At 44.5% G+C, this 24,969-nt stretch overlaps 1 protein-coding gene across 2 annotated transcripts; it reads left to right on the top strand.

Moving 5' to 3' along the window:
- The first annotated feature begins 847 nt into the window (after positions 1–847).
- pomgnt1 (protein O-linked mannose N-acetylglucosaminyltransferase 1 (beta 1,2-)) lies at positions 848–24,105 on the top strand. 2 transcript variants are annotated; one of them, XM_072388840.1, is made up of 22 exons: positions 848–1,000; positions 1,096–1,309; positions 4,165–4,267; positions 4,376–4,491; positions 5,771–5,836; positions 5,942–6,055; positions 6,145–6,262; positions 7,976–8,074; positions 8,151–8,278; positions 9,443–9,513; positions 9,878–9,953; positions 12,260–12,343; positions 12,419–12,460; positions 12,549–12,607; positions 14,550–14,622; positions 16,762–16,890; positions 17,232–17,357; positions 18,716–18,780; positions 18,862–18,906; positions 18,987–19,122; positions 19,213–19,322; positions 20,019–24,105. In XM_072388840.1, the coding sequence occupies exons 2-22, from the start codon at positions 1,190–1,192 to the stop codon at positions 20,098–20,100; spliced, it is 1,962 nt and encodes a 653-aa protein (XP_072244941.1). In that variant the 5' UTR covers positions 848–1,000; positions 1,096–1,189; the 3' UTR covers positions 20,101–24,105. The 2 variants fall into 2 exon arrangements, with proteins under 2 accessions (XP_072244941.1, XP_072244942.1); XM_072388841.1 differs by having other exon boundaries at positions 859–910.
- The last annotated feature ends 864 nt before the right edge of the window (positions 24,106–24,969 follow it).

The following is a 24,969-nucleotide window of genomic DNA, read 5'->3' as shown; positions in this document are numbered from 1 at the left end:
ACTTTGACTTTGACTTTGAAGTCACTCATGCTTTTATCGCTGCTAGACTGGACTTCTGAAACTACTTGTACTTGTACTTGGGTGTAGACCCTGCACTGTTGTTGAAGTTGCATCTAGTTCAGAATGCCGCCGACCGGCTCCTGACTCCTGACAAATGAACATATCGCACCTATCCTGGCCTCTAACCTATCGATTCAAATATCAATCCATCCATCCATCTATTATCCATCCATCCATCCAGTTCCTTCTCTCAGGCAGGCGTTACAGAGCGTTGTACACCAAAACATCCCAACATAAGAACAGTTTCTTCCCTTTGATGAACTCACTATAGTCTCAGAACATTCACTGTGTAATAACTGTATCTCTTTGCCTGTATTCAAGACTATTTATTAACATATTCACACTGTATTTGTGTAAATATAATCATCTTCTTCCGTTATAAAGCCAAATACACTCTTTCATGATAATACAACTGTCATTACACTACTGTTCCCCTTAAATATTGGTACTTAATTATTTTTATTATTTAGTTTTTCTCTTCCTTACTGTACATAGGCTGTATCTTTTATGTGTGTGCAGAGAGCAAAGCCAACTGGAGTCAAATTCCTCGTATGTATGCACATACCTGGCCATTAAAGCCGATTCTGTTATGTTTTTACAATGCTTTAAATGATATTTTCTTCTTTTTTTAAAGCCATTGTTTTTATTCATTGATTTAAATCAGTTAATTGTATTTAATGATGCTTATTCAGCACTTTGAGCAACATAAAGATAAACTTGGTTTGACTGAGTCTCACCGCTGGGTGGCAGCAAAGCGCTGAACCGGAAATGCGATGAAGAAGAAGAAAAAGAAGCAGCAGCAGAAGAAGAAGAGCGTGCTGAGGCGATTTCCTGTGCGACAGAAACTCAGGTAACATGTAGCAGCGTTACTGAGCTGCTCTCCCGGATTTTATCTCTGTCTCCGACTTTTAAACGATGACTCCAACTTTCTGACGGCCCGGTGAGTTTCTGTGAGCGGCTGGAGGCCGTCAGACAGCCCGCGGGTTGCAGGTGCGCGCGGGGGTTACCTGAACTTTATCCGTGTGTTTTTCCCAGGTGATGATGTGACGCCCGTGGGCTGTGCTTTGGTGGAGCAGCGCGTGTCCCAGGTGGAGGAGGGCAGGCGGAGGGTCTGAACTCCGCGTCCGGGATGGAGACCTGGACCCCGAACCCCCGAGCCAAGCCTTTCATCCCGCGGCAGCAGCGGAGCTGGTACCTCACCTGGAAGTACAAACTGACCAACAAGAGGACGGTCCGCCGGTTCTGTCAGGTCCGTAGCTCAGCCGAACCCCCAACAAAGCTGCTCTGATCCTGGTATGTCTCCGTTTCTGTTGTCGGATAGTGAAAAAAAAGCCTGAAACTGGGTGAAAAACAGCCCAGAAAGAGATAAACAAGCAGCGCAGTGATGACGTCACACGGCCTCCTCAGACAGGGTTCAGAGAGTTTGAACAAAGAGAAATTTATGAGAACAAACCTCCATCTTCTGCTCAGACACACCGTTAAAAAACAGCCTTTTAAAACACTGTAAACTTCTCAGACCAGAACCACTGATCATGGAGCTCCAGGATGATGAATCACCACCATCTTCTATCAGTTTTCATTATTTACACACACAGTTTCCTCCTGTTCTGTGAGCAGAACTCTGCTTCCAGCCACACTGAGCTGCAGTCCTGCTTCTTCCCATCAGAACCAGACTGCTGATCCAGATAAACTCAGAGCGTCTCTGAGCATAAAAGCTTCTAACAGAACCAGCAGGACTCTGCTTTCTCTGCCTGTTTGAATGATTCAAAGCTGCAGGAAACGCAGTCGGTGCCGGTTGGTGTTGGACCGTTCGGTTCTCAGCCATCGGTCGGTGCCGGTTGGCGTTGGACCGTTAGGTTCGCAGCCATCGGTCGGTGCCGGTTGGCGTCGGACCGTTCGGTTCTCAGCCATCGATCGGTGCCGGTTGGGGTTGGACCGTTCGGTTCGCAGCCATCGGACGGTGCCGGTTGGCGTCGGACCGTTCGGTTCTCAGCCATCGGTCGGTGCCGGTTGGTGTTGGACCGTTCGGTTCGCAGCCATCGGACGGTGCCGGTTGGCGTCGGACCGTTCGGTTCGCGGCCATCGGACGGTTTTTCTTGGCCTTCCTGCAGTTTGTTTTCAGATGCTTCAGTAACTCTGCAGCTGATCTGCGGCTGGATTCAGTCCAAAGTGTTTCCAGCCAACAGAACCAGCTCTTTGGGTTCTGTCTCCACTCGTCCAAACTTGCTGTGATTGGCTCACAGGCAGCTGGTCAGCACCTGGGTTTGCTTTTAAATATGAGACAAATGAGTTTGTTTAATCGTTGAAAGTCAAAATCGAGATTAAAAGTGAATTAATTTGTGCAGCCCGTTTATTACGTGAGATTTAGATTCTTTCAGTGGAATTAAATTGTTTTTATTTAGCGACTCTTGGCAGTAAATGTCTTCCGGGAGCTTTGATGACAGTTGGTGCCTGAAAGCATCTGGACTGATCTCACTGATGAGAGGCTGAAACTCAGAATATTAACCTTTAGCAGCGAGTCGGTTCGTTCTCTGCTTGTTAAAACCTTCCAGTTCTAAACGTTGTGCTGCGTTCGTTCAGGTATGAGAAACATTCGTCTCAGGCTGATTGCTTCCAGGCTCTGAACTGCTTTTATAGCAGAGTTCAAACTGTCTGTTGTGCCTTTTAATGGAGAAAATGGCTTCATTCTGCTGACTGGAGCAGAGCAGCTCTGTCAGAAAGTCCTGTTTCACCTCGTGTCGCGCTGCCAAACTTTGCTTCCTTTGGAGGAACTTTTTGAGCTCAACTCAAACCATTAAGACCTTACGATTCTGATTGGTTAACGGCTTGTGAACACAGTCTGTGATTGGTCCATAAATCTGGCATAAAGCCTCTTGGACGCAGAACAACAGCAGCACACTTTCCAGAAAGGACCGACTTGGACCTTCGGTCCTGATGGGACTGATGGAGATTCTCCTCTGGCCCAAACTCACAGTTTAAAATCCTGATGCTATAACCACAGCCTCATCTGACAGAATCACTGTTAAAGCAGCTTAAAGACAGCGTCTGAGCAGAGAATTCAGCCGGACTTACAGGGACCATGTCTGGAAGGTTTTCATCTCCTGAAGTGGATCCAGAGGAAGGTTCTTGTTCTGTTTCTGGATCAGGTGGAACACCAGCGAGGGTCATGCTTTCTCCTTCTTCTGGATCACCTTCAGTGATGATAACGCCTCAGATGCAGCTCGGCCCTGATCATTCTCTAAAGGTGGTATTCCTGCAGCTGTCAGGTTTCTCAGCTTCTCTGAAGACTTTTTAGCTTCTTAGCTAAAGGTCGAACACATCTAACCTCTCTTTGGAGAAGTCTCCCTTCAGGCCTTTGTGCCGCCAGGGAAAATAAAGTAGAATCTTGCTGAGCCTTGGTTAACTGGTTTAACCACAAACTGCCTCAGTAATCAGAGCGCGAGTTCCACACGTACAGAACCTGCAGTCCTGTACATGCACTCTGTCACAGTGGAAAACCATGATGAGACGGAAACATGACACGGCAGCAGGGAAATCCTTCATCAGCTCAACTATCTGCTGGTAATCTGTGAGAGGACACACTCTGCTGTAGTTTCCCTTCCTGCCAAAGTAGGGCTGAAATGTTTCCTCAATGTTTCACACGGACGGTCTTTACTGTCACACATGCGTTCGTAGCAGCTTGATCTGATGGAGAAACCGTCTGGACTCATGAAAAGACGTAGTTATTGCACGCTAAGGCGGGTTATTACTATGCTTTTTGTCATTGTTCCGAGGGAATTACGTCCCGATCTGCACTTTGTACCCGAGGAGGAGACCCTCCACCATCTGAACCCTAAACCTAACCACTGGATTAGATTAATCGATTAGATCGGCACACCGAAAGCTTAAAAAAGAGTAAATGATAAAGTGGCGACTGTCGTGATAACATGTTGGGAGAAAGAGAGGAAAAGTGTCTAAAGTTTGGGAGCATTTCAAAGAAAAGAGAAGATACTGAACAGAGTCCATTGTAAAAGCCAGTTAGCTTAGCATCATGTAGGGATGACAGACGGTTGAGACGTGGAAGCTTCCTCACAGGACTGTTTGAACAGTGTTTCCCTCCTGCAGGCCGGTGCTGTGCTGTTTCTCCTCATAACCGTCATCGTCAACATTAAACTCATCTTGGACACGAGAAGAGTCGCTGATGAAGATGCAGCAGCTCAAGAATACGGTAAGAAACGACTCCGGGGGGTCATGAGTTCTCGTTTAGTGAAGATTTAGTCTCTTTCTGAGAGTAAAACTTTAACTTTTCTTTCACTTTTCGACTCTTTTGGTGCAGAGGATGCGATTCCCAACATGGAGACGCCACGCAGGCCGGCAAACGGACGCAAAGTCCTGGACATTGAAGTGTACTCCAGCCGCTCCAAGGTGTACGTGGCAGTGGACGGAACCACAGTGAGTGACAGACCGTATCTACTGACTATAATCTGAAATAACTTTTTATTTGATCAGTATAAACAGAGTCATGAGGTCGGATTACTGCAACAAAAACTGTCCTGATCAACAGTTCTGCAGCTTTCTGAAGCTCTTTCACAGTTTTTCTGCTTTTTCCCTCATCTTCAGTCCTTGTTCCTGAGCATTTTCAGAGGTTTTTTCTTTGTTCAGCCACTCAACTCTGACCTTTGAACCCTTCAGGCAGAAAAAAGGCTCCTAACTCAAGGGATGAACCAGTGTTGTGTCGACACAGAACAGACAACTTAGCAAAGAAGCCATTTTAAACTGGATCTTTAGGCACTTTGTTACCAGCAGCCTGTCACAAAGACACATCATTTGTTCCCATTTCTTTAGCTGCATCTATGAAAAACAGCAAAGAAAACACAGTTTGACAGACAGAAAATAGGATTTCTGCAGCAACAAGGTGATTCCCAAAGAGCTATTAGCTGAAAACTTGGCATATCTCAGCATGGTGTGCAGTGTGTCCTTAAAACATTTGAGGAAACTGGACAAGTGGAGGACAAAAGAAGAAGTGTCAGGCCTAAAAAACTATCTACAGCAGATGAACAGGATCTGAAAGTGATGTCCTTAAGAAAGAGGAAAAAATCCAGCTGTGACCTGACAGGACCTGAGAGATGCATCTGGACCTTCAGCTGATCCATCTACTGTTGGCCCAAGCCTCATCAGAAATGGTCTCCATGGAAGGGTGGCTGTCAAGAAGCCGTTCTTAAGGAAGGGAAACAGGGAGAAAAGGCTGAGCTGTGCCAAATGACACAAGAAGTGGACTGAAAATCAGTGGCAACAGGTCTTATGGAGGGATGAATCCTCCCCAGAGCCCGGACCTCAACATTATTGAAGCAGTGTGGGATCATCTGACAGAGAACGGAACAAAAGGCAGCCCACATCCAAAGAAGAGCTTTGGGATGTCCTTCAAGAAGCCTGGAGAACTATTCCTGAAGACTCCTTAAAGAAATGACAGAAAGCTGGTCTCAGAGGGTTCAGGCTGTGTTGGAGAATAAAGGAGCTCAGACCAGAGATTCACTTTAAAGCTGCTGAGAACTGATAAAAACTCTGTTTCTGCCTCAGATTCTGGATTTAGATCCATGTCTGATCATGTTTCAGTGAATCTCTGCAGCTGCTTCCTGTTTTTATGGAAATATGTGAACAGAGACATTTAAATTGTGAAGTTACCTTTATGTCGTCTAACGTTTGTTTTAATCAGTCCGTCTGCTGTCTGCAGGTCCTGGAGGACGACATGCGAGAACAAGGCCGAGGCGTCCATGTGATCGTTCTCAACCAGGCAACTGTGAGCAGCTTTTCCAATAAATTTCCTCAATAAATAAATACATGGAACCTCTTTAAGTTTGTTGAGTAAAGAAGAAGAAATTAAACTTCACTGTCTGTGATTCAGGGACATGTGATGGCCAAGAGGATTTTTGACACCTACTCCCCCCACGAGGATGAAGCTATGATCCTCTTCCTCAACATGGTGACTCGGGGTCGAATCCTCATCTTCACCATAAAGGTGAGTGACGGCCGGCGGTCTGTGCAGGTGTGAGACAGGTGTGTGTTTGGGTCTCCTGACCGGAGGGTTCTCCTGTTTCCGTCCCGCAGGACGAGGGAACTTTCCATCTGAAGGACGCCGCCAAGAACCTGCTGAAGACTCTGGGCAGCCAGGTGTCGCTCAACCTCAGCTGGAGGGACATGTGGACTCTGGTGGTGAAGAAAGGAGGTAAAGTGTTGCTTCTGTTTTAATGCTCATCACAGATGGATTAAAAACTGAAGGAAAGAAACTTTTTGGAGAATTTGTGTTTGAGGTTTTGTCCTGATTCTGTGATTCGGAGAGTTTTAGATCAAGGTGATCAAAGTAGATCCAAGAACTGTTGTTGGGATTTGGTTTAAAGGTGATTTATTGTCTCTTTTTTTAAACAAAACTGTAAAGTTACATCAGTTTGAACCAGAGTCAGAGAAGTTCAACAGGATGTTGGTTCCGTTAGTTTCATGTTTTAATTACTGCGTTTAAACATTTTGGATATATTATTATTACTTTATCAGAAACATGCCGATAATGTTAATACTGGAACACAGACTTAATGAAGCTGTTCCTCCAGTCAGACAGAAACACTCCAGCTATATATATAGTTACTGTATTGATCCCAGAGGGAAACAGGTTAGCATTTATCTGCAAGTTAGCAGTTAGCTGTAAGTTAGCAGTTAGCTGCGAGTTAGCAGTTAGCTGCAAGTTAGCAGTTAGACCTCAGTAGATTCTCCAATGATGTTTCAAAACTAATTTAGTCAAATCTGCCGTGTTGTTGTGACTGGCTGATAAAAGGCTGAATTCCTAATTCTGTTTCCAACCTCAACAACTGAAATTGATCTGGGTTGGTCTGATGTCAGACTGAATTTTGTCTCTAAACAGTCACCAGAGAGCTTCAATTCCACCTGAATTTAACTTCATTTTAAGGCTAACAACACTTGTTTACATCCTTGCATGTGTACAAGGCTGCAGCAGGTTGTTGATGAACTTTCAGCTAGAAAGCTTCAGCTAACAAAGTAATGTGGGAACAATAATGTTCATCTTTCAGAAAGGAGCAGCAGTAACTCCTTAGAAGTTGGTGTACGCCATCTTCATTAGCTAAGCTGTTAGCGTTAGCTTCAGCTAACAAAGTAATGTGGGAACAATAATGTTCATCTTTCAGAAAGGAACAGCAGTAACTCCTTAGAAGTTGGTGTACATCATCTTCATTAGCTAAGCTGTTAGCGTTAGCTGTTAGCATTAGCTGCTGCTAAAGGAAGAAATAAATCAGTAAATAAACCATGAGGAGTTATTTCATTAGCTAAGCTGTTAGCGTTAGCTGCTGCTAAAGGAAGAAATAAATCAGTAAATAAACCATGAGGAGTTATTTCTCAGATGCTTCCATTTCCCTGCTCTGAAGTTCAGGCTCTGAGAGTTGGAACTGATCCTCTTTGTGGCTCAGTTCCTTCAGTCCAGCGTTGAACTGGACCAAGTTGTTAAAACAGTGGGATGAAAAGTGTTTGCTGCACATTCACAGTCTTTAGCTAACTCTGCTGGAACATTAGCCTCAGATATAGTTTATCCACTGGGCTCTTATATCCTCTGAGGCTGCTGCTGGATGGAAGATGCATGCTCCTCAGTGCAGCTGACAGCAGAACATTTCCACCAGAAGCTGGCTTCATCCGTCCAGCAGGGTGGATGTGAGTGGGCGGGGCTTAGCAGAGGGGGCGGGGCCAACTTAAAGAGTGACGTACTTTAGAAATTAAAATCAGAACAGCTCTTTTATCCTCTACACTGAGCTGCACCAACACATCTGTCCACATCTGTAACAACATGTGGCCGAAGAACAGTTTTATCTTCAATGAAACGGTAAAATCAGGGTTTGAGTCAGCTTGTCGGGTTGATTTATGAGCATGTGTGCGTGTCCAGGTCAGGTTTATGGGGAGAAGCACTCGAAGTCTCCAGCTCTGTCCACCTGGGGCGACCCGGTTTTGCTGAAGACGGAGGTGCAGCTCACCGCCTCCGAAGGTATGAAACAGACGGAAAGTAAAAGGTTCCTCTTTCAGTTGTACTTTGGCCTTCTTTGACCCTTTCCAACCCGCAGAGGCGGAGTGCCACTGGGCCGACACCGAGCTCAACAGGAGGAGGAAGCTGTTCTGCAGCAAGGTGGAGGGATACGGCAGCATCTGCAGCTGCAAAGACCCGGCGCCCATCGAGTTCAACCCCGACCCGGTGAGATATGACTCAAAACCTTTTTATTATTCGTAATATAAGAATTTGATTCTGATGAATGAACCCAGGGGTTCCTCCCCCGGCCGGTTTGTTTGTGAAACGCAGCTGACATCATCATGTAGATCTCTGTGTTTTTGACTTTTCATAGTCTGTGCTTCGCCCAACACTTTGTTTCCACTAGACAGAATGTTTGTGATTTTTGTAAAAATTTGTATAGATTCCAAATCTGAGACTATGGTCCTCAGCCAGAAAAGGGTGGAACGCTCTCTCCGGGTCGGGAACGAGATCCTTCCCCAGGTGGAGGAGTTAAAGTATCTCGGGGTCTTGTTCACAGTGAGGGACGAATGGAGCGGGAGATTGACGGCGGATCAGTGCAGCGTCTGCAGTGTTGCTCTGCACCGACCCGTCGATGTGAAGAAGGAGCTGAGCCAGAAGGGGAAGCTCTCTATTTACTGGTCAGTCTACGTTCCCATCCTCACCTATGGTCCCGAGCTGTGGGGAGAGACCGAAAGAACGAGATCGCGAATACAAGCGGCCGAAATGGGTTTCCTCTGCAGGGTGTCTGGGCCTCCCTTAGAGATAGGGTGAGAAGCTCAGTCATCCGGGAGGGGCTCGGAGTAGAACCGCTGCTCCTCCGCATCGAGAGGAGTCAGATGAGGTGGCATCTGGTTAGGATGCCCCCTGAACGCCTCCCTGGGGAGGTGTTCTGGGCCCGTCCCACTGGGAGGAGACCCGGGGAAGACCCAGGACTCGTTGGAGAGACTATGGCCTGGGAACGCCTCGGGGTCCCCCCGGAAGAGCTGGAGGAAGTAGCCGGGGACAGGGAGGCCTGGGTTTCTCTGTTAAAGCTGCTGCCCCCGCGACCCTCAGATAAGGAGCAGATGATGGATGGTAATATAAGAAGATTCTGGCTTTAAACGTCAGATCAAGGAGAAGAAAAATGATGGAACCAGCTTTTAATTTGCATTGAAAGTGTTAATTAATCTGTGTTTTATTTCTGTTTCATGCAAAAAAGCTGCCAAAAAAACGTCCTCCAGGAGGAGTAATCTGACCTTTCTTGGTCTGAGCTTCAGTCAGGACGAGCCCAGTTTACCTGCTGCTCGGAGGCCAGATTCTCTGCCTGCTGTTTGATTGTTTTTATCTTTCATCTTCTTCTTCTTCCAGCTGCACAACAGTAACGTCTTCGGCGTCCCGGTGGCCGTCATCGCAGGGAACAGACCCAACTACCTGTACAGGTGAGGAGGGAACGCAGACAACAAAGAACCTGAACCGTTTTCCCCCAAAGTGGCTCCAGTTCTGGTTCTGATTCAGTCTTTCTTATAAAACAGTTTCTTTCTGTTTTGGGGACCGAATCTCAGGTTCCAGCCCTGAAAACGCGGTCCTGCAGCAGTTAGATTTCAGGTTTTTATTGGTTGTCTGTGGGAGTATTTACTCTTCTTTGTTGGTGACATATTGCAGCTAATCACCTTGGTTCTGAGGACAATAAAACCTTTTTTTAAACGGGGTATGAACCCAAACTGCTTAGAATCATCCAGGATGAAGAAAGATGTCGGTTCTGCTCCACAGAAACAAACCGACTGACCGTCTGTGTGTTTTCAGGATGCTGAGGTCGCTTCTTTCAGCTCACGGCGTGAACCCGCAGATGATCACCGTCTTCATCGATGGATACTATGAGGTACCGGTTTTCTGTGGAGACGCATTAAGTATTGATGCTTTACAGGGAAATTAAAAAAACATTAAAGCTGAGAAATGTTCCTTTCCTCAGGAAGACACGGTGCCCTTCATCACTTTTAATTATTAAAGCCTTAATCTTTGTGGAACAGAGGTCTGGTTTCACATGCTCACTTAGCAAATCAGATCGCTTTTATTTCCTCATCGAATATTAAAAATATTAGAATTCTTTGGTTTTCTAGTTTAAAAAAAAAAAAGCTTAGACGGTATTTATGTGGCTCAAAGTCAAGTGAGTCTGTTCTTTATCAACAGAGCGGTCGAAAGAGAGTAAAACACCCTTAATTAAGAATAAATGACAGAGCTGAAAGGTGAAACCTGAGGTCTCCATCAGCAGGTTGGGCTGTTGTTTCTGTAGCTTAGCAACAACTCAGCTGATGATGTCACACACAGCGTCAGCAGGTAACTCAGGTGAACTCTCAGCAGACAACATGGACAGAAACTCACAGCCAGCAGTTCAACATCTGGGCTGCAGAGACGCTCCAGGATTCCACCATCTGTTGTTAACCAGCTCTGTGATCCTCCTCCTTCACTGTTAGCGCTCTGTCTGCAGTCTCTGTCTGCCCGGATAGTCTTAAAGCTGAGCAGAGAGCTGTTAGAGTTGTTCCTGCAGCCAGGTCCAGGATTCCACCATCTGTTGTTAACCAGCTCTGTGATCCTCCTCCTTTACTGTTAGCGCTCTGTCTGCAGTCTCTGTCTGCCCGGATAGTCTTAAAGCTGAGCAGAGAGCTGTTAGAGTTGTTCCTGCAGCCAGGTCCAGGATTCCACCATCTGTTGTTAACCAGCTCTGTGATCCTCCTCCTTTACTGTTAGCGCTCTGTCTGCAGTCTCTGTCTGCCCGGATAGTCTTAAAGCTGAGCAGAGAGCTGTTAGAGTTGTTCCTGCAGCCAGGTCCAGGATTCCACCATCTGCTGTTAACCAGCTCTGTGATCCTCCTCCTTTACTGTTAGCGCTCTGTCTGCAGTCTCTGTCTGCCCGGATAGTCTTAAAGCTGAGCAGAGAGCTGTTAGAGTTGTTCCTGCAGCCAGGTCCAGGATTCCACCATCTGCTGTTAACCAGCTCTGTGATCCTCCTCCTTTACTGTTAGCGCTCTGTCTGCAGTCTCTGTCTGCCCGGATAGTCTTAAAGCTGAGCAGAGAGCTGTTAGTTGTTCCTGCAGCCAGGTCCAGGATTCCACCATCTGTTGTTAACCAGCTCTGTGATCCTCCTCCTTTACTGTTAGCGCTCTGTCTGCAGTCTCTGTCTGCCCGGATAGTCTTAAAGCTGAGCAGAGAGCTGTTAGAGTTGTTCCTGCAGCCAGGTCCAGGATTCCACCATCTGTTGTTAACCAGCTCTGTGATCCTCCTCCTTTACTGTTAGCGCTCCGTCTGCAGTCTCTGTCTGCCCAGATAGTCTTAAAGCTGAGCAGAGAGCTGTTAGAGTTGTTCCTGCAGCCAGGTCCAGGATTCCACCATCTGTTGATAACCAGCTCTGTGATCCTCCTCCTTTACTGTTAGCGCTCTGTCTGCAGTCTCTGTCTGCCCGGATAGTCTTAAAGCTGAGCAGAGAGCTGTTAGAGTTGTTCCTGCAGCCAGGTCCAGGATTCCACCATCTGCTGTTAACCAGCTCTGTGATCCTCCTCCTTTACTGTTAGCGCTCTGTCTGCAGTCTCTGTCTGCCCGGATAGTCTTAAAGCTGAGCAGAGAGCTGTTAGAGTTGTTCCTGCAGCCAGGTCCAGGATTCCACCATCTGTTGTTAACCAGCTCTGTGATCCTCCTCCTTTACTGTTAGCGCTCTGTCTGCAGTCTCTGTCTGCCCGGATAGTCTTAAAGCTGAGCAGAGAGCTGTTAGAGTTGTTCCTGCAGCCAGGTCCAGGATTCCACCATCTGTTGTTAACCAGCTCTGTGATCCTCCTCCTTTACTGTTAGCGCTCCGTCTGCAGTCTCTGTCTGCCCAGATAGTCTTAAAGCTGAGCAGAGAGCTGTTAGAGCTGTTCCTGCAGCCAGGTCTCTGCCTGATATTCCTGCTGTGTCCTCATCAGGGCTCCGAGCTCCATTTTATCCTCCAGAGATCTCACATTTCCCCTGATGATTAAAGGAAGAAGTGCTTTAAACTTCCTCCTCCTTTACCTCCATTTTGTTCTGCTCTGCATCTTAGACGTCTCCTCTTTGCAGCTTGACCGAGAGCAGCGATAATTAAGGTTCTTTCTGCATCCAGGAGCTCCGTAACCCTCTCTGAGGTGCACTGAAACATGTTCACATCTGTTTGACTCAGGAGCCGATGGATGTGGTGGAGCTGTTTGGACTGAAGGGGGTTCAGCACACGCCGATCAGCATCAAGAACGCCCGAGTGTCGCAGGTAACGGCAGCCGTTGGGTGTTTGGGTGAGTTTCCACGGTGATAATCGTTAATGTGTCTCTTGTCTTTATCTCAGCACTACAAAGCGAGTCTGACTGCAACCTTCAACCTTCACCCGGTCAGTCTCACCTTCAGCTCGTATTCGCTGATTAATGCTTCGTTTGGCCTTGTCAGCAGCTCTGATCTGTTGCTTTTCATTCTATCAGGAAGCAAACTTTGCCATCATACTGGAGGAAGACCTGGATATCTCCATCGACTTCTTCAGGTATGAAGGACAAAACTATCAGTGATACCTGAGAGGAGGAGAGGTCGTTTCAGTCTCATTTCAAGAGAAAAGTCAAAGATTATTCTCAAAGAAACTCCTGACCCAGAGTCCTGACCCGGCCTCATTTCTTTCAAACTTTCCTGTAACCTTTTAAAGTGTCCTGATCAACAGTTCTGCAGCTTTCTGAAGCTCTTTCACAGTTTTTCTTTTGACATTTTCAGCTTTTTCACTCATTTTCAGTCCTTGTTCCTGAGCATTTTCAGAGGAATGTGTTTTTTCTTTGTTCAGCCACTTAAAGGGGAACTCCGGTATTTTTAAACCTTATTTCTGGCATGAAATACGTTCATCTACTCACTGAGAACAGTTTGGTGAAAGTCGGCGTCCTTCAGAAGATATTTAGATAACTGGAGATCCATATAACGGAGTGAACGGGGCTTAGAGGATGCAGCCTCTAAATAAGGCATTATCTGTCTTTATTTCACCAATACTTTAAGATTTGTGCTATAGCTCTGTTAGCTCATAGCTCTGTTAGCTCATAGCTCTGTTAGCTCATAGCTCTGTTAGCTCATAGCTGCTGTTATGTGGCTACTTGCAGCTATAGGAGAGCTAACGGAGGGATTTCTACACAGGCACTCTACTGGGACCACTTCATCCACACGCCCCCCTGCAGCACAGCTCATTCACTCCGTGCTCTGTGACAGTCGGCTAACTTCACACAGAGTTTGCTGCTGATAGTTTTGTGCAACATGGCAGGAGATTTATCAGATTTTGACGACGTGAACGACGACTTTGAGTAAGATGGACGTTCTTACCGGAGTGAATGAGCTGTGCTGCGTGGATGACATCATAATAATGCCTTATTTTAGAGACTTTCACCAAACTGTTCTCGGTGAGTAGATGAACGTATTTCATGCCAGAAATAAGGTTTAAAAATACCGTAGTTCCCCTTTAACTCTGACCTATGAAGCATCAAAAAGTCAGAAGCCCTGATCCAGCCACTGAACTCTGACCTTTGAACCCTTCAGGCAGAAAAAGGCTCCTAACTCAAGGGATGAACCAGTGTTGTGTCGACACAGAACAGACAACTTAGCAAAGAAGCCATTTTAAACTGGATCTTTAGGCTCATGGTCACAAAGACACATCATTTGTTCCCATTTCTTTAGCTGCATCTATGAAAAACAGCAAAGAAAACAGTTTGACAGACAGAAAATAGGATTTCTGCAGCAACAAGGTGATTCCCAAAGAGCTATTAGCTGAAAACTTGGCATATCTATTAAATTGGATCTTAAACATGTTTCAACAAATCACTGCAGCTGTTTTCATGGAAATATGTAGAGAAATGAGGGCTGGATCAGGACTTTTACACACTGCTTTCTGCCTTTTCTTTCAATAGAGGGTGTAGTTTGTATCTGATGGTTAGTCCTGGCATCTGAACATGGCTACAGATGCACCATCCACACGACCTTCTGACAAAGTCCTGCTATGATCTCTGAGGTTAAAGCTGAGGCTCTGGACTCTGATCCGGCCCTCAGACCCTGTCATGTTACACTTTTACCACCAGATGGCAGCAGATCCACAGCTGCTCTCAGATCTGCTGGACTCTCCAGCCTTCCTTTGTTTGACTTTCTGCTCTCAGCTCCTTTTTCCGTCGATCTGTTTGAATCTCCAACTTCAAATAGCTTCGAAGCAGCCTCCACTGATGTGAGTTTACTTCAGGCTTTCGTTTGGAGAGCAGTGAAAGCAAAACAGGAGGGTTTTCTTTGGTTTATGAGTATAATCGCTGCTCTTCTACAGTCATGTCCTCAGTTCAGTTTCACCGAACATCAGCTGGATATCTGCAGAGTCCAGTTAAGTTAGCCTCAGTTCCGCATCGCTGAAAGGAAGTTGTCCACAGTTTACTGCCAGTGTCGTTAATCCTGTTCCTTCTTTGTGTTTCTGGCAGTTTCCTGAGTCAGACCATCCACCTGCTGGATGAAGACGACAGTCTGTACTGCATCTCAGCCTGGAACGACCAGGTGACTGCAGTTCACACGTATATTCACGATTAAAACTCTTTATCGCACCATGCTATGCCTCAGAAGGCTGTAACGTCCATGTTGAGAATCATTGCTCTGTCCAAACGTACTTAGCTTCCTGTGCAACTTTTCTTTGACCAGCTTTTGCCATTTAAAGCATCACTGGAGAAATCTTTGACTCATTTTGAAGTGAGACGCACATTTCTGGGCCTGAAACTGTCCTAACCTTTGCAAAAACAAATTTAGGTCAATTTTGCTATTTTTTTTTTTCTCTTATTAGTATTAAGCAGGGTCTCAATTAACTGGGTTAACTGGCTATTTATATGTATATTAAATTATGGGGATGTATTGTGATAATTTTGGGTTTAAGATAAAAAATAAAAGCCCGTTACGGTAATGAACTTTAAGGTTGAAATGTTGTCATAAAATATAGAGTAATCCATCAAATGCAATGACAACAGTAGTCCTACAATTAGTACATACCATAGTTTTATATATGATACAAAAGTTTGATTGTTTTAGTAGTTTAGTCGATCAAATCCTTACAGACACGTCAAAATGCAATTTCGTGAGAATCACCCAACTCATTTTGAAGTTCACTGACTTGAGACGCACATTTCTGGGCCTTTAAACTGACCTCGAGCTCCCAGAGGCTGAAACTTTGGGTTGTGCAGGGCTCAGATGGAGTTAAGTTATGTTACATCTCCTGACTGTAGGGGGAGCCAAAGAGCAAGAAATTAGCCAAATTCTCTGGTTTTGAGGAATAAAACGCCATCTTTCGCTGGTCGTACAGCACACGATTTCTCAAGCGATTTCAAAGTTGTTTTCCAGAGTCGGAGCGCTCCTGTGATCTCGGTGGTTTGGTGGTAATAAAACCCAGTCCAGGCTGTTTTAAGGCGGTATTTCTCACATCAGAATCAAACATGTTTAATATCATCAGAAGTCTTTAGTCTTGTTTCACGTAGATTGTGAAAATCTTCAGTCTGCGACTTTAAACTCAGTGACTTTGTGTTTAGATGTGAGAGGGTGTCAGGAGCTACTCTGTTAAGATGTTTTTCAGGTTTCATCAGTTGTCTGATGGGTGTGGGAGGTTTTAACGTCCAACCGACCCTCTGAATCCTTCTTACCACAAACTAAAACCCTGAATGCCCAAACTCCATCTTACCTGCTGGGGGTGGGTAAAAATATCGATTCAGCAATGCATCGCAATTCTTTTCCTGCAATTCAATATCAATTCAGCAATCTTCTGAATCAATTCTACCCCCTGGCCAGTGGGGGGCGCTGTGAGCAACACCCTCGTGTGATTCATGCTGTACGGACACTGGACCAAACTATAACAATATGGCGACTGGCGTGAGTAGCAGCAGCGTTAAGCTAGCACCTTCAAACCTGAAGGCAGACGTGTGGATTAATTTTGTGTAAACCTGGGACACAGGAAAGAGATAAAAGTGAGGTGTTGTGCAAACTTTGCTGGTTCTGAAATACTGCAGCAACACGACAAACCTGCGAAATCTGCAGCAACTCATCGCTAAATCTGCAGATTCAAAACAAACGCAACTCACCAGATCATACAAACTGGCGCCAGGTTTTAAAGATTCAAACTCCTGGCCAGTGGGGGGCGCTGTGAGCAACACCCTCGTGTGATTCATGCTGCACCAGACCAAACCATAACAATATGGCGACTGGCGTGAGTAGCAGCAGCGTTAAGCTAGCACCTTCAAACCTGAAGGCAGACGTGTGGATTAATTTTGTGTAAACCTGGGACACAGGAAAGAGATAAAAGTAAAGTGTTGTGCAAACTTTGCTGGTTCTGAAATACTGCAGCAACAAGACAAGCCTGCGAAATCTGCAGCAACTCATCGCTAAATCCGCGGATTCAAAACAAACGCAACTCGCCAGATCCTACAAACTGGCGCCAGGTTCGATAGTATCGATTGATATCGAATCGTGAGATTCTTAACAATAACCCGCCCCATTACCTGCAGAGTGTTGTTTACCATCAGCCCACAAGAACTGTTCTGTTTGTTCGAGTCTTTTATATGTTTACTGTGTTTCCGCCTGTATTTTTAGCAGCTTTTTAGCTTTGAGGTAGACTCGATGTGCTCAGAGAACCTTCATGTGACGGCTGTTGTTGAACAGGGCTACGAGCACACAGCGGAGGACCCGGCCCTGCTCTACAGGGTGGAGAGCATGCCCGGCCTGGGCTGGGTGCTGAAGAAGAGCATCTACAAGGACGAACTGGAGCCAAAATGGCCGACGCCGGAGAAGGTGCAGTTCTCCTCCGTCAGAACTTTAAATCGGTGTTTGTGGATGTTTACAGGTGGTTAACTTCCTGTCTGCTGGATGGAGCTCATTTTATCTCGGTTCAGCTTTGTTTCTGTTGGTTTTCAGCTCGTTCTGCTGCCCCCTGATGGACAGAACAGTTAACGCAGCCTGGTTCCTCATGCTCGTTATTGGCTTGAATGCAGCTGCAGTTTTTACCTTGCAGTGATTTCTGTGGCTTCATATAAATCTGAATGTGTTGCAGAAGTTTTTGTTTTGTCAGAAGTGCCCCGAGTTGGTCTGACGGCGGTGTGTTTCTTGTGTTTCTTGTGTTTCGTGTGTTGTAGCTGTGGGACTGGGACATGTGGATGCGAATGCCGGAGCAGAGGAAAGGCAGAGAGTGCATCATCCCTGATGTGTCCCGCTCGTACCACTTTGGCATCATCGGCCTCAATATGAACGGATATTTCCATGTAAGACCTGGAAAGTTGTCCAAGACACACTGAGGTTTTTCCCTGCAAGTTAACACGACTCAAAGCTCACAAGATGCTCCAAAGTTTTCCAAACAGGTTCCTCACGAACATCAGAGAGTCTTGTATTGATGAGATCAGTTTTTTTCAGCTCTCTCACAGACAGACGAGTTAAACAGCCTCATCACTGCAGACGCTGGTCCAATATCCCTCTTCGTCCTGCCCCCCGTTCATGAACCAGACTTTTCTGTTTCTGTATTTATCAGAAGCTTTTATCCAAAGCCACTTACAAATGAAGATATAACAGCTTTATAAAAAGCTAACAATAAGCTCCATAGAAGGAACCCAGGAGTCCGACTCTGTCAGAGGGGACAGAGTAGAGATAGGGTGCAGGCATAGAAGGAAGTGCAGAAAGATAAAGTGCAGAGATAGAGGGGGGAGGGAAGTACAAGGTAAGTGCTGGGATAGGAGATGCTCTCTGAAGAGCTGGGTTTTCAGGAGCTTCTTGAAGATAGACAGGGACGCCCCTGTTCTGGTAGCGCTCGGTAGCTCATTCCACCATCGTGGGACGACACATGAACAGAGTTTGGATTGTCTTAGGCGTGGTGTAGGAGCTGCTAGACGACCATCCTGGGACCAACGGAGGGACACAGTTGGGACAGAAGCCTTTTAGTGCTTCACTTCCTCAACTTGAGGCAGCGACTCACTTCCAACTCAGATTGGGACATCCACTCTTTTCCATTGAAGAACGATGGCCTCAGAAATGGAGGCTCTGGTTCTGATCCTGGCTGTAAACCACCTCAGTGCCTGCTTGAGGTCTGCAGGATCACATCAAGCTCCCATCGTCCATGCCTGAATATTCTGTCCAACAACGACCAAACAAGCTCTCACTCAAGGACTGAATGGCCTCCAGCAGGGAGCCCGATACCCGGTCCTTGTTTAGTTTTTTAGATTTCATCTTGAAGGTGGAGAGTTTAATTTCCTGTTACCAAAAAACAGATATTAACCCCGTCAGGTTCCTCTCTATTTATTTACAACAAGCTACATATTTAACAGAAGCCTGAAGCGATAACTTCAGGTGTGCTGAGTAAACAAAAAGACCGAGCTCCTTATTTAAGATTTAGAGAGAAAACTACATGCGATACTCGCAGAGAGTCTCTCAGAAGATGCAGAAATAACCAGCTGACTGGGGACTGAGCAGATAATAAACAGTCGGATGAATATTAACAAATGAATGAAGCTTAAAACATGAAATATGTTCAGTTCAAACTGTCTGAATTTCTTCTCTGACTTCGATGTGTTGCTGAAAACATGCAGATGGTCTCTGATTCGTAGTTAATTCATCATCCTCTGTGCTGCAGGAGGTTTATTTCAAGAAGCACAAGTTCAACACTGTCCCCAACGTGCAGCTGAAGAGCGTCGACAGGTGTGTGCACGGCTGATTTGAGCTGCTCCCTGAACAGAAACTCTGCAGCACTCTGACACCTGTGCTGTTTTTGTTTCACAGTTTGAAGAAAGATGCTTATGAAGTGGAGATCCAGAACCTGCTGAGGTGAGTGATGAGCCTCAGAGCCCGTAGAACTCTCTGTTGTTAGCAGCTATCACAGCTCTCGGTGTGTTTGTGTGATCCAGAGAAGCAGAGGTGCTGGACCACTCAAAGAACCCCTGTGAGGACTCGTTCCTGCCGGACTCTGAGGGGAAGATCTACGTCATGTTCATAAAGATGGAGTCTGAAACGGACACGTCCACTTGGACCGAACTCGCCAAGGTACGGTTCGCTCCTGCTGCTCACGGGGCTCAGTGAAGTTTTGGTTCCAGAAACCATCAGAATTAGAAAGTTTGTGGTGTTTTCTGGCAGTGCCTGCATGTTTGGGACCTGGATGTTCGAGGATACCACAGAGGCCTCTGGCGGCTCTTCAGGAAGAGGAACCATGTCCTGGTTGTGGCCGTGCCAATCTCCCCGTACTCGTAAGTGATGCTCGGATAACGTGTGTTTGACCAGATATTTACAAGCAGAATGCAGTGCACACACCTTTAAACCTCAGTAAAAACATTAAACCATGATATCAGCCTTGAATCTCGGGGTCACTATGCATCAGATGACCCGCCGTCCTGACCCCGCCTCCAGCACAGCGTCATCGCCGCCGATATTTACTGACTGCGGTGCGCTGGACTGGCTTCAGTCTTTGTTTCGCCTGAAATGGATAAAATGGAGAAATATTTCATGTTAAAGAAGTGAATACAACACAGAGTCTCCTTCAGTTACATAACATTGCTTTGAATTTAGTCTAAATTGGCTCTAAAACTTGGATCCTGGATGTCCTAACCTACATCGGGCATCACAGCGTCATGATACTGACGGACTGGTGCTGAGGATTATAATCCCCTGGCTGTATGTAGATCTGTGTGTCTAATGTAAAATCTGGAGCGTTTTAATGTTGAATTTAAAAAAAAAAACAAAAGAAGCCCCAGAATTGAACCCTGAGGAACTCCATCTGCCATTTGTTTCTGATCAGATGTGTGATTAGGATTCAAACCAGTTAAATGCTGTCGCAGAGGGTCTCATCATGTTGGGAAATGCATGTACCACAGAAGAAGAAGCCAATATTACACCAAATCTTATTTTTTAACCTCTGTCCTTCTCTTCCTTCCTTTTACACCCAGCGTGAAGAAGCCAGCCGCCGTCATTCCCATCCACTTGGAGCCTCCTCCCAAAGAAGACGGAGCGCCGGTGGAGCAGATGTAGACCTGACGATACACTCACTCACCCAGGCCTTAACTCTGTTCTGCAGCATCATCGATCATCCTGCCTGAACCACTAACCTGACTTTTCCTTCATCCTGAACTCCGACCCGGCTCACGCAGCCGAGGCCGTCCAGCGTTTCTACGGCAACGACACTAAGACCAGGTTTGGCGTCGATATCGGTTTTAATTCAGACGGTCCGGCTGACGCAAACACACCAGAACTTTACTTGTGTTTGTGTTTTTTCAAACTACTGAGCATGTTGTCCATCCTGAACAAACATTTAACTTATCTATTTATTTCACATTTTACTGCTGTTTGCTTTTCTATTTTTAAAGAAAAAAATCTCATCATGGTCGGTGCATTTTTTTAAGAGTCTAACATTTACAAGTAATTAAATAATGTATATACAAGCTGATATATATATATATATTTTTTTGATGAAAAATGTAAAGGGACGACATATTTTTCAGCATCAGATCTCAGTGCGAGTACAGAAGCCCTGTGGGTTTTCATGTTTAATGAGGGAATCTGCATCATGGCAGACAGAAACTAAAGAAATATTCACATATTTAAGTAAAACTCACTGCGTTTAAGGAAAAGAGGAACGTTTGTGTACTTTACCAAGATGCAATAACAGAGCAGAGGGCGGGAAGCTGGAGATGAATCAGTCGTAAGATGTAACTTCTTTTTATGTAGAAACTGGAAAGTAAATGAAGTTGGATAAAACTCACCGATGCAGGCGTGACGAACCTCAATATTTAAACTCTGAGTAAAGCAGAAGTTTTTCACATCACAGAATAGAACGTTATTAACCACTCAGTTGGACTTCAGTGATTAAAATAATCGGTTTTAATTCAATTTAAAGCTAAATTAAAGCTGGTTTCAGAGTATCAGGAAGGTGAGAATTGTTTTGTTCTGATATGTATAAGATTATCAGATCAGCTCAACTGAACCTCACTCACATCTGCATCTGCAGGGCTACGGTTTACCTTGGTTTCCATTAACCCCAAATGTGTCCAATAAAAATGGGCCGGATGTCAGTGATGATCCTCAACTCTCCATCACAAAACGAACTGAGCATCATCTAACTGTAGTTACTCCTGTCAGCTCTTCACTAACTTAATTATGTAACGATAAGTATGTGCACATACCATCTGTATCGACCATGGTTCACTCTTTATGAAAATGTATTCAGTTTGTCTTCATCTCAGGATTCCTCTGCAGTTAAAGTAAACAGCCCAAGTTGTACAGATTCTTACAGGCCAGGAAGATGCATTCCTGTCCCGAAGGCACCAAGTTGGCTAGTTTGAGGTTTATGAACCACAGTAGACCTGTTTTAAAAGCTTTTTCTCTGATTTCAGACCAGCCCTAAAAACCCTGAACAGAAAATGAATTAAAACTATTCAACAAAGCAGGATTCTCCCCTTTCAGGCGTCATTATATTTAAGCGGTTCACTTCTTTAGATGGCGAAAAGAATTCTGGGTCTGGTGCTTCACTTTGTCAGTGGTTAAAGTTGGAAATGATGAAGTTTTCAGGCCAGTAAGTCAGATGGTGCATCTTTGTTTTAAGCAACCATACAACACATTTAACATTTTGCATCTTTGCATATCTCTGATTTACTCAGACTTTAAACAAAGGCGTGAAGCGCTCAGCGCTTTCCTGAATCAAAAGAAAAGGAAATCTTGTTTCTCTGTGATGACACCATAAACCAACCAATCACAGCGCTCAGTTTCAGCTTCGTGTCGAACAGAAAATCGAAAAATGAAAAACTCTCATTTTTGTTTTTATTATAGTCTAAAAAGGCACAGAAGTTCTAACTGGTAATTCTATATATTTTGCACCCAAGATGGAAAAATATCACCAGTCAGGACTTCAGGTGCCGTGTAGAGATTAAACTTTTGTTTGAAATGGAAATCTTAGATTTATTCCTGTGAGGTGACGACATGTTACGGGATGCAGTGTTTGTGTTAATCTGTTTTAGTTTTTATGATTAATTTGATGTCTTTGTTTGTGTGTGACTTTTGGTCCCTCTCGACCACCGTAAAGGTCGGGGTTCAGAGGGCACCTCACCTTTTATGAAGCTGCTGTTATCCATCAGTCTGTTAGGACTTTCTTTGCTTAACTTGGTCATGAGTGGAGTTTTCATTCACCAGCAAAGTTTATCTGTGGGGATATTTGGAAAATCACAGAAAAAAAACACGTTTCAATCAGTGGTTAATAAACTCGGCTGTGTGGTTTCACCAGAGGGGGCGCTATAGGCTACGTTGGTAATGGTTTTAATTCAGTGGAAGAAGTAGTTCTAACAGGAAACCAAGCTGGAAGAAGAAAAAACAACTGTGAGGTCATATCTGGGAATACGCCGGTCAGTCACTGAGTTTATTGTTTGTTTAGCTGTTTATCTGGTGCTGACTGTTCATAAGAGGTTTATAACCAGGATACAACTTTATTTAATCACAATTTATTGATTTTTAACAGTGAATTTCTGACAAAATCTCGATTGAAATAGTGAAAACTTTTTTTAACCAGTTAATGGATGTCTAAACATTAAAACATGGCTGTAATTCAACAGGCATGAGCAATTTCTTAGTGTTTTTTAGCTAACGTTTGTATACATAAACACATTAGTGCAATTAAGGGTACCGGTGTTAGTTTTCTTATTCTGCCAGTTTTTTCCATACAATTGATTTATTTTATTCCTGAACATTGAGAAAACACAAAATAATACTTTCTTTTTTTATTCCCCATTGAGTTTAAGGGGATTTTTGCTGAAATCAACGAGAAAACTCAGTCCTGTGTGGATACCATTTAAATTTTTGAGGGGTCACGAGAAGTTGGACTTTCTCAATCAGTTCATGTCTTTTTACAGTTTTTAAAAATCAGTTTTTGTTTGATTTGCAGTCTAAATTCCCATGAAAATTTTAATTTAAATGGTTCAAACTATTTTCACGCCTTTCTGTTTACAATAATCCTTAAAAAAAGTGGGCATTTTTGTCCTTTTTTACCCAATGCATTTCATTATGGAAGGATTGATCTTTTTTTTTTTAATTTTTATTTTTTAAATCTCAAATGCCCCCAGATCACAGAGCCACCCCCACCCCCAAACTCTAATTCACTCCCATTCTATTTGACCTCAGTTTTCTCGTCAGATTTGGAGGTGAGGGGTCGCTTTAACCTGCCATAAAAACTATATAAAACACAGCAGATTAATAAAGATAATCCAGACCGAGATTCTGTTGCTAACAGTTCAAGAATCTTTAAAATCCAACTTGTAGTTTTCCCACAGCGAGTGTTTGCTTGAGATTCTGTTTTTTGTCAACGCTACGCTGTTGTGCTGTGTGCTCCCCTCTGCTCCCTGAAAAAGGCGGGAATCACCATAGCAACCAGTAACTGCCTGCTTTTTTTTTTTTTTTTAAAGGTGGGAATCTCCATAGCAACCAGTAACTGACTGATTTTCTTTTCTTTTTTAAAAAGGTGGGAATCAGCATAGCAACCAGTAACTGACTCCTAAAAGTAGTTTTGAAGTTTTTGATGTGGGTTTATCAACCGGCTGTGACTGCGTTGGTACCTTTTTTACCCAAATTTCAGGTTGTTGCTGTCTGATATTTGAACATCCATTTTCTATTCAAACACCAAAAAAAGATGGAGCGCTCCATCAACTTCAAACTACAGACAACTGCATTTATCCCCCGTTAATAAATGTATTAAATAAAGTTGGTTACGGTCCCACTTTATTAAAGCAGAGTCCGTTTCTGTTACCTGTGTTCGGAGAGAAGCTCGTACTGAGCATCTCATCTGTCGCATGACTGAACTGGGATCTGTTTATTTGCTGCTCTGGTTTGTGAAATCGATTGTTTTCGGTCTGTCTTTTCATTTCATTCTGCAGTGAAAGTGTCTGTGGTCATTTCAGAAGGTAAACCTCAGTGTTGACATGTCTTTGAATCTCCTGGAAGGTACCTTGTATGAGTCTTTTATCTTCTGAGAATGAATAAAGATGTTTTTTACTACGTTTACAGTCACTTTTTCTTCTCCAGGCCGCATTGTAAGTTGTTAGAACTTCTCATACTCCAGGATTTATCATGAGTGATATTATTCATGGAATAAACTCGCTGCTGCTTGCATTCTCGGCTCAGATGTCGGCGCTGCCTCCAGATTTCCCTCCGGACCGTCAGTGGGAACGACGATGTGAGGAAGGCCAGACGTTGAGGGAAGCGTATGTAAATATCAGGCTTCAGTGGGTTCCTCAGCTCACCGCGGACGCATGTGGCTTCCTGCCCTTCAGCTCTGACTTTCACAGCAAACAAATGAGACCTACTGTTTTCTGGCAGCCGTCCTTTCCTTCTCGTGGATTGTTACTCAGTTTAAAACTGAACTGAATTAAGACACAAACAGAAAAAGTATCTAAATCCATGACTGTCAGGTTAGATCTTTGTGGTTCTAGTTTAGTCTCAAACTGACAGAAATCAAACTCATCATTTCAGCCTTTTCTTGTCCAGTAATTAGACCAAGCCGAGCTCCATTCTCTGGTTTCTGTTCAGGTTTTTGGGGCTCGTGCTGCAGACTGAACATGATGTAAGTTCAATCGTACTCGAACAGACTCACCGGCTTTACTTTATCACATAAACCTGTTTTCACTTTTCCTTCTTTATTTGTTTCCTGGAAGCACAAATGATGACTTTCAGGGTATTGAACATCTCAACAGATTCATCAGTTAGTTTTTCGTTTAACTACAGTTCAAGATGAATAAGTTGTGGCACAAAAACGTGTTAAATGAGCAGCTCAAAAAGGAATGCTCACTGAATATTATGTGTCTGCAGAAGCATCGACGCACATCACCATAAATGATTAATAACGGAAGCATTTTGTTTGCT

Source organism: Leuresthes tenuis, unplaced genomic scaffold (genome assembly GCF_036924035.1).
Source record: "Leuresthes tenuis unplaced genomic scaffold, fLeuTen1.0.hap1 SCAF_7, whole genome shotgun sequence".
Classification (NCBI taxonomy): Eukaryota; Metazoa; Chordata; class Actinopteri; order Atheriniformes; family Atherinopsidae; genus Leuresthes; species Leuresthes tenuis.
Note: the sequence above shows the minus strand (reverse complement) of the source record. Positions and strands in the feature narration are given on the sequence as shown.

Bases quoted from the DNA above. Each gene is read 5' to 3' on its own strand.
- pomgnt1 (XM_072388840.1), top strand. From the start codon at position 1,190: ATGGAGACCTGGACCCCGAACCCCCGAGCCAAGCCTTTCATCCCGCGG. The intron at 8,075-8,150 runs GTATGAAACAGA...TCCAACCCGCAG, and splicing joins GCAGCTCACCGCCTCCGAAG to AGGCGGAGTGCCACTGGGCC. The intron at 12,461-12,548 runs GTCAGTCTCACC...TCATTCTATCAG, and splicing joins CAACCTTCAACCTTCACCCG to GAAGCAAACTTTGCCATCAT.